The sequence below is a fragment of the Nothoprocta perdicaria genome, unplaced genomic scaffold (genome assembly GCF_003342845.1).
Source record: "Nothoprocta perdicaria isolate Ctin4 unplaced genomic scaffold, notPer1 scaffold_92, whole genome shotgun sequence".
NCBI lineage: Eukaryota > Metazoa > Chordata > Aves > Tinamiformes > Tinamidae > Nothoprocta > Nothoprocta perdicaria.
Window position 1 is genome coordinate 2,397,729 of NW_020456221.1, and position 9,234 is coordinate 2,406,962.

At 47.7% G+C, this 9,234-nt stretch overlaps 1 protein-coding gene across 1 annotated transcript in view; it reads left to right on the top strand.

Moving 5' to 3' along the window:
- Window positions 1–996: 996 nt before the first annotated feature.
- REEP5 (receptor accessory protein 5) overlaps window positions 997–9,234 on the top strand; it is a 20,036-nt gene continuing 11,798 nt past the window's right edge. Inside the window, exons 1-2 of the mRNA XM_026052826.1 lie at window positions 997–1,147; window positions 1,225–1,318. Coding sequence (XP_025908611.1) covers window positions 1,030–1,147; window positions 1,225–1,318 — 212 coding nt within the window. The 5' untranslated portion in view covers window positions 997–1,029. The remainder of the gene's footprint in view (window positions 1,148–1,224; window positions 1,319–9,234) is intronic.

Genomic DNA, 9,234 nt, shown 5'->3' on the forward strand with positions numbered 1-9,234 from the left:
GTGTCCCTGCTCCCGTGTCCCTGCCACCCTTTGTCCCCGCAGCAGCGCCGCGGCGCCCGGCTCGGCGCCTGTGTCCGCCTGGGACCGCAGAGACCCCATGGTCGGTGCTGGGGGTGCAGAGACGGGGCTGGGGATGCTGCTGGTCCCGGGGGACAGCGGTGCCGGTGGCAGCGCAGCGAGGGGCAGCTGGGCCCCGGCGGCAGCAGCAGCAGCGGCAGCAGCAGCAGCAGCAGCAGTGGTGGCTGCAGCAGCAGCAGCAGCAGTGGTGGCTGCAGCAGCAGCAGCAGCGGTGGCTGCAGCGGCAGCAGCGGCAGCAGCAGCAGCGGCGGCAGCAGCGGTGGCTGCAGCAGCAGCAGCGGCAGCGGCAGCAGCGGCAGCGGCAGCAGCGGTGGCTGCAGCGGCGGCAGCAGCAGCGGTGGTTGCAGTGGCAGCAGCAGCAGCAGCAGCAGCGGTGGCTGCAGCGGCAGCAGCAGCGGTGGTTGCAGTGGCAGCAGCGGCAGCAGCAGCGGTGGTTGCAGTGGCAGCAGCAGCGGCAGCAGCAGCGGTTGCAGCGGCAGCAGCAGCGGCGGTTGCAGCGGCAGCAGCAGCAGCAGCGGCGGTTGCAGCGGCAGCAGCAGCGGTGGCTGCAGCGGTGGCAGCGGCAGCGGTGGTTGCAGCAGCAGCAGCAGCAGCAGCGGTGGCTGCAGCAGCGGCAGCAGCGGCAGCAGCGGCAGCAGCAGCGGTGGCTGCAGCGGCAGCAGCAGCGGTGGTTGCAGCAGTGGCAGCAGCAGCAGCGGCAGCAGCGGTGGCAGCAGCGGCAGCAGCGGTGGCTGCAGCAGTGGCAGCGGTGGTTGCAGCAGCGGCAGCAGCGGCAGCAGCGGTGGCTGCAGCAGCAGCAGCAGCGGTGGTTGCAGCGGTGGCAGCGGCAGCAGCGGCAGCAGCGGTGGCTGCAGCGGCAGCAGCAGCAGTGGTTGCAGCGGCAGCAGCAGCAGCGGCAGCGGTGGCTGCAGTGGCAGCAGCGGCAGCGCCCGGTTCCCGCAGCAACTCGCCATGACGGCGGCGATGCGGCAGCGCTTCGACCGCTTCCTGCACGAGCAGAACTGCCTCACGGCGCTGCTGGCGCGCATCGAGAGCAGGACCGGCGTGAGCCGCACCTACATCGCGCTCGGTGGGTATCCGCTCGCGCCGTGCCCTGCCTGCCCGCGCGCCCTTCCCGCTAACGGCTTCTCCCTCTCCCCCTCGCAGCCGCCGTGGGCGCGCTCGCCGTCTACCTGGTGATCGGCTACGGCGCCTCGCTGCTCTGCAACCTCATCGGCTTCGTGTACCCTGCGTACATCTCGTGAGTGGCCGCGGCGGCGGCGGCGGCGGCGGCGGGGCGCGCTTGGCCGGGGGGTGCCCCGCGAGCCCTTCCACTTCCCGAGCGCTTCCACTTCCCGATTCCCGGCGGGTGGGAGCGCGGCGTGGCGGGAGGCCGCGGGGATGCGCGCGGGCCCAACACCCCTGTAGCCGAACGCGTGAAACGGAGCCCGCGCCGCTGGAGCGCGGCGCTGGCCCTTTAAATAACGGCCCGTTGATGCAGACCGCACCTTACAAATACCTGCTTTATTATTTAAAAAACACCCTGTCTGCTGCGCAGTACACAGGCTTTGCTTGTGACTCCCCTTGTGGTCTCTATTTTTCAGATATACCAAAGATTGATTTATTTTTAGACTGCTGCGATAAGATTAAAACAAGTTCTTTAACCATCTTATGATCACAGTGTTTGGAAACACACTTTTTTTTCCACCCTGAAGCTGTCATTGGTGGGCACTAATTCATAAGACTACAGGCCAAGAACAGCTCCAGAGAAACTTACATTTTAATTTTTATAAAGCAACTTACAGTTAAATTTTTTAAATTAAGATGTAAAAGTATAAGTAGCTTATCCACTTATAAAGCCTTAAAAGAGTTGCATAGGAGTTATATTTACGAAATCATTTATGATTGTGGTCTTTTTTTATATGCATATTTTATAAAATTGTATCTAAATTGTTAATTTTGTTTTCACACTTGGGCTTGGGACTATATGCTTAAATCTGCCTTTATATTATGTGATTTGCTTATGTCATTTGGTGATATGAATATACAAACGAGCACTGAGAGTAGTTGCAAACTGGCAGCTTGGTGGAATAACCAGGCAAAAGCTCTTACTGCTGGGAGGAAAAGCTAGTGTCAAATAGAAAGCAGATACTGAGTGTTCTCTTCCTTGTATATTTCTGCTCCCAAATCTGAAAAAAATGTGTTTATCTCTAAGTGACACATTTACCGCCCTATATGTAGGAAGCTGTTTTAAATCTTACTTTAAAAAGTTGCCTCTTTATGCTAGCACTGTGTTTTCCTTAGTGGTGGGTGTATGTGGCGTGGTCCTTGGCTACAAATTTTCCTTAAAAGCAATCCCAGTAATACGCACATGATTACAATGCCATTTGTGGCTTTTCCATTTGGTACCCTCCCCTTAGGTGAACCCCCAACAACCGGCCTGGCAGTGAACCCCCAGCACCCGGCCCAGCGGTGGAGCCTCCCAGGAGGGTGCCAGCAGCCAGGAGCAGGTCGCTGCTTCCCGCTTTGGTTACGGTGTGGGTCGTCGTGTCCCTTCTGTGCTGTGCTTGGCTGAGCTGCGTGGTGTGCTCACGTGCAGGCTGGAGCACGTGGAGCGGCGCCATTCCCGAGCCCTGGGGTGTTCCCGCTCTGCATCCGTGGAGGCCTGGCTGGTGCTTTGCCTTTCCTCCAGTGGAACGCAGTCCTCCAGCAATCCTAGTCTTTTATGCCACGTCATCATCAAGGGCCACCCATGAGCTCTTACATAGGCAAAATTGATTTCCCCCCCCAAGATTATCTAGCTATGTCCCAGAAAGACAATCAGGATTAAAGATTGTCATAGAGCCCATCCTAGTCCCACTATTTCTGTTCAGTGCTCTATGAAGAAACAAAGTAACTTGTCTTAAACTTTTTTTTTTATTCGTTCGCAGGCTTTGTAAAGCGAATGCTTTATATTTCTGTCTACAGTAGAGCAACATTTAAAGCTTTTCCACAAATGACAGGAGCAATTTTTTTATATGTTTACTGAGCTTTAACTGCACAAAGGAGTAGTTAGCCTGGATGGAAGAAATGAGTGGTGGCAGTTTTTAAATAGCTGCCAGTATTTTCACTGCTTCTGTAAACTTCCCGGAGGCAGCCTGTCTAAACGTAGCTCCTCCCGTTGCCGGTGGTGGTAGCAGCCACCACCAAAAGAGAAAAAAAAAAAAAGAAAAAGAGAGAGCAGGCAGGAAGGGAGGCTCTGATGACTAAGAAATGTGTGCAGAGGATTTGCTGAAGTTTCACAAGTCCTGGCACGTAAAGATTGCCAAGATGAAAATGTCTTTGGGCAATAAAAATGTTTGGACTTACTACTAACGTCTTGAGGGCTGAGAAGCAGCATAGCTTATTCTATGCTGTTACTTCAACTTAGCTGTATTTTTCTGTGTTAGTGCTGTTTTTGTCATTCTACAATAAGACTTAATCTAGACTGTGTTTGGAGATAGAAAGACGCAATTCAGGTCTTTAATTGAGTATTGTTGTGGTGTTCAGTCCCCCTTCCTACATGAGAGATGCAGCGTAGTGTGTTCGTGTTCTTGAGTAATGTTCCACTGCTGCTTTATAAAGATTATTTTAGTGAGACAATGTGGGTAAATATATTCAGAATGCTCAGTTTGAGTAAGAACAGATATGTGGCCAAGAAGGCCCATGGGCTCCTGGCTGCATCAGGAGGATGTTGGCAGCAGGTGGAGGGAGGGGATCCTGCCCCTCTGCTCAGCTCTGGGGAGGCTGCAGCTGGAGTATTGGGGGCAGTTCTGGGCTCCCCAGGACAAGAGGGACAGGGAGCTTCTCGAAAGGGTCCAGCGGAGAGCAACAAAGATGATTAAGGGAATGGAGCATCTCTTATACATGGAGAGACTGAGTGAGCTGGGCCTGTTTAGCCTGGAGAAGGGATCTGATCAATAGGTACAAATACCTGAAGGGTGAATGTAAGGAGGAAGGGGCCTCTTCTCAATGGTAGCCAGTACCAAGGGGCAATGGGTACAAGCTGAAACACAGGCAGTTCCATCTCCATGTGAGGAAGAACTTCTTCACTGTGAGGGTGCCAGAGCCCTGGCACAGGCTGCCCAGGGAGGCTGTGGAGTCTCCTTCTCTGGAGATCTTCCAAACCTGTCTGGATGCAGCCCTGTGCCCCGTGCTCTGGATGTCGCTGCTGGAGCAGGGAGGGTTGGACTTGATGATCTCTAGGGGTCCCATCCAACCTCAGCCATTCTGAGATTCTGTTTCCTAAGTTGGTTTCCTTTATACACTCTTGCTATTCAACACTCATTTTAATGAGTCTTCAAATGTTTAAGAGTAAAAGCTCTATATCTGTTGGTTAAAAGGGAAGCACGTGATTTGTGCAAAAAGCAAGTAGTCACATACTGGAGAGGGATCTAATACAAACTAGTAAGTGTAGGAAAATTATAATTGCTTTTCTATATATAAAATTTAGCTTTAAAAAATATAAAGATATTTGTGACGTTAAGTCTACAAGCGGAAGCTAATTGGAGGATTTCTAACTAATCTAGATACTGTTTTTAGGGAATGAATACCTGCTTGAGACATAATAAACACAGGCACATTACAGGACTTATTAGTCAAGACATGCTGCAGTGTTATGCTCTGTGTGGACTGCTCTTTTGGTGAAGTGATCTCTGGATGCTGGGCTGATTAGGAAGCCTACAGGTGTCTATGGAACGGTTTGACTTGCACAGCTAGGGTTTCCTGGAGTAGGGTTATAAGCTGCCTTTCCTGATGGAGAATTTCCTGAGTAGCATTGCTAATTCTAAATGCTGGAAAAGCTGAGCTGAACTCACAAATGAGGTTAGAAAAGATACTGGCTTACTGTTAGCTGCAGTTTGTATTTTCATGTTTGCTTTGGTCATGTGTTTTAGTTGCATTTTAGAGGTATTTCTCCATAGCTGTGACCCTTAAATATAGGAGAACTGGTAACATCTTCCTGTTGCAAAAGAAAGGGAACCTGCTGTTGTTGTGTATACAGTGAATGAAACACAAATTCAGGTATTTTGGGGATGGGAATACTGAGGCTGCCCTCTGCTCTTAGGAAAACAAATATTACATGAGATCTTGTGTGTGAGGGTCAGTGGACATTAGATAAAATGTAAGGTTGGAATTTAAACAGAGATGAAAATTGGTATTAGACATCTGCATCAAAAATCAGTAATAAAATCTCACTTGAATATAGTCTCCGCCATACAACGTAGCTGGGCAGAGAAAGCTAACATCTATTCTGCTTGTATCGTTAGAAGAGTGTGTCAGAGGCCCGATCCTTCTGTACTCAGTAAGCAATCATACTGTGTTTGATATCTGGCTTACACCGTAAGCAATACCATCTGTGGAGAGATGGTCCCTAAATGTGAAATACATTCTTTCTTCCAGCAATACTGTTGCAAATACAGAGGATGCCAGAAGTTTTGTGTCTCAGACTGTTAGCACGTGCCTTCCTCTCGCAGAAGTGCAGCCTGACTGTTCTGTAGTAGGAAAGTAATGTTTTTCTTTGACTGCATCCTGCTTGCCTTTCCTGCCAGCACCATGAGGGAGGACAACCTGAAAGACTTCAGCAATGCAAACAGAATTGTGCATTACCAGAACAGGTCTAGCAGAAGGTGTTGCAATCCTGCTTTGGCTGCTCATGCCGGCGCGTCCCATCGCGGAGCTGGGGGAGCCTCTCGGCATGCTGCACGCGCAGGGAGCACTGCAGAGGCCAGCAGAGATTCTCCTCCTCCTGCTAACTGAGCGTGCAGGTGCCTCTGCATGCAGGTGCCTCAGATTCACCTGCCAGGGAAGGCACACGGAGGTGGGGAGAGGAGTGGGGAGCTCACTTTTGAGCTGAAACTGGACAACTGACCTGTCGTACAGCCCTTGGAGGGCGAAGGTGAGAATAACTAGAGAGCAGGGAGGTGGCAGGACTGCTGTTCTTTCGCTGGCATCTGTCTTTGGACTGACCGAACGCCTGGTTTGTAAAGGAGTGCCCTGTGCTCCTCTTGCTAGCCCAGTTTCCCTGAACGAATGGAAGACTTTGTGCCTCTGTGGAGTTATTTGGCATTGCCTCTTGTTCACACCTGGCTCTCCATGGATTCTGTTGCTGTCCCTGCATGGGCTGCCATCCCCTGGGTACACTAGGATTATTAGTGTGGGGAGGTGACAGGCTTGTACACATGCAAATACTGCAGAGTATTTGGCAGAAAGATGTTTCCAGGATGTGGGAATGCGTGCCTCTGCTAGTGATACCATAAGAAGGAAGAGGGATGGACCACAAAACTTTTAAAAGCTGAGAGGAAATGAAGTAATAATGCAACTACAAATAATCAGGTACTTCTTTCATTGAAGTGATGCTAGTTGACATCCAGGATAAGTCTGAGAAGAGAATAACAGGGAGGTACCAAAATTAGGAGGTCTATGTTACTGCTCGGTGTTGATCCTACAGGGAGCACTGAAAAACTGAATTAAATTACTTTGAATACCAGCAAACTACTGCAGAAAATTGAGATGCATTGGTAAGTATAAGACCAAGAAGTACAGAGAATTTCAGTGTTATTCAAGTGCCATGCACAACCAAGGGATTCAAATATGCCTGCCTGCTCTTGCAGTGTATCACTGGTTAGAAAACTGAAGGAAGGCTGAACGAAGTGTTTTCTGTAACTACACCATGAGCACTGGCTTCAGTTTAAGCCATGCAGCGTGTTCTGAAATGTATAGATTGGTGCGTGGGTGTCTTACTATACTGCAGGGATTTCCTGGCTTAATCTGGAGGCTTATCTTGCATTTTTTGTATTAAATTGTCTATTTGCACCCTTAGAGAGTTGTGAGGTGTGATTTGAAGATTGCAGAGCTTTGAGTGGTCACTTTGCATTCTAGCAGACCAATATATTTTGGCATATTTTTCTTGGTTTCTGGCTTTCACAATCTTACTAACTGGATGTAACGAGGAAAAAAAAATGCCTCCAAAGCAGTGAAATGATAATAAACCTTTTTTTTTTCTTTTCTTTTTTTTTTTTTTTTTTAATTTTACGTTGTTGAAAGAATACTGTATGTGTGAATTTAAAATAATAATAACTTGTTATGTTGGAGCTAATTTAGTAATGTGTAATGGTCTTTTCCTGGAAAAGGACTGATCTTTGTCAAAATGAGCCAGGTGCCTTAGGTGAAAGAACTTGGCAACACTAAAATTAGACTAATATACATCACCTTTGTTGTGTGTGCGTGTTTGTTTGGGGGGACACACAGCCAAAATTGAGCTGGCATTCTGAGACTGTAGTTATGTAAATGAATGTAGTTACATAAGGGCTGGACTGCCGGCAGCCTCAGCACTTTCTCCTTGGCCTCACCAGTGTGCAGGTGATCAGGGAAGGGATGTTGCTGCATGGGAGCCCTGCTGGACCCCTGCCTGCCCTGTGGTGGTGGTGCCCGGGGCAGGTCGTGTTCTCTGCTGGACAAACATCTGCTTTTAAAGCAACGGAGCTGGAAGAGTCCCTATCCAGTCTACTGGAAAGTGTTCACAGTGACTGCTCCTAACCCCTGATGTGCCAGTGTATGTGGCTGTTTGAGGCCTCTACCTTAGTGTATAAACAGCCTGTAAAGTCTTTGGCAGTGATTAAAAGCTGACAGTAAGTTTCTTCTTTTCTTTTTAAATTAGAATCCTTAGAGATTAGATCTCATTTCTTTTTTTTTTTTTTTTTTTTTTTTTTTTGGCTAGGAGATCATAGTTTTATGTACTAATGGGTCTGTGTCATTCTTGTGAGGTACAAATAGCCGACAGTAAGTTTCTTCTTTTCTTTTTAAATTAGAATCCTTAGAGATTAGATCTCATTTCTTTTTTTCTTTCTTTTTTTTTTTTTTTGGCTAGGAGATCATAGTTTTATGTACTAATGGGTCTGTGTCATTCTTGTGAGGTACAAATAGCCACTACAAGAAGACTGGAAGGTTGTTCTAAATTTGACTCTAATGCTAGAGTCTCACAGTCTGCATTCACCTCTGATCTATATCCTTTCGCTTACAAATGAAGGTTGCATTTGGAATATTACACCAATCGATTCATGATTTAACATAGAAAGAAAAGTAAAATGTTCCTGGCCTCAAGTAGTGTGCATGACAGTTGCACAGAACATTAGAGGTATAATAGTTTCTTCTAGAATAAGTCACTAAAGTTCAGTCTAAATATAGTGGGATTCAGATCGTGGATTCATTATGGTTGGAAAAGTTATTTAAGATCATCAAGTCCAACCGTAACCCTATCACCACAAACCCTGCTACGCTGTGTCCCTAAGTGCCTCATCTAAGAGAACATAGTTCTGAAGGAGAAAAACTTATTTCATGTATATCACAGAACTACATTGTACTTGCTGGTCCTCAGATATGAAGAATTTTCTCTGACTTCCTCTTCCCCTGTTTAAGTAGGGGAGAATGGGGAGAACTTTTGTCCTTTTATTTGTAAAGGGAGTTGAGCCATAATATGAGTTCACATTGGCCGTTCCCGCTGAGGAACATGTTCTGAAGCTGAATGCTTATGACATTTTTGACTGCAGTTGAAATCTCCTTTCACGGAGGGCCGTGCGGCATCATTCCCTGCTACCTGCAGGCTGCCTACACGCTTTTTACTTGCGAGGTGACATTGCTGGTCGATTCCTTAGCTGCTGTGAAAACTTACCCTGCAATATCTGGGTCAGACTGGATCATACGTTGAATTACACACCACATGCAAGAGAACAGTGTCTGGATGGTGTTGGATTTAATGCCACACGTGACATGTGTGGTTAAACAAGACAACTTTATGTCCACTTACAGAACCTGGGAGCACTTGACCATAGAAGTTTCCTATTCATAATTCCCTTATTCCTGATCAGAGCAATCCTTGTTTTTTAGAATTCTAAGCACTTGAAGGAAGAAGAATGAGAATACTTTAAGATGCCATGTATAAGCATGTAAGCTCCAATGAAAATAATAGTTCTCAGGATCAATTAGTAATTTGACTTTTGCATGGCCAGCCTACAGGACAGCCTGTATCTCCATCAAGTTAGTGATTCCTAAGTTTAAAGGACAGGATTTTGGGATGGCTCATTTGCTGCTTTGCCAAGATTTGTACAATTAGTGTTGTGGGGTTTTGTTTTGTGCTATGTCCTTAGGGATTAGTGGTGTTTT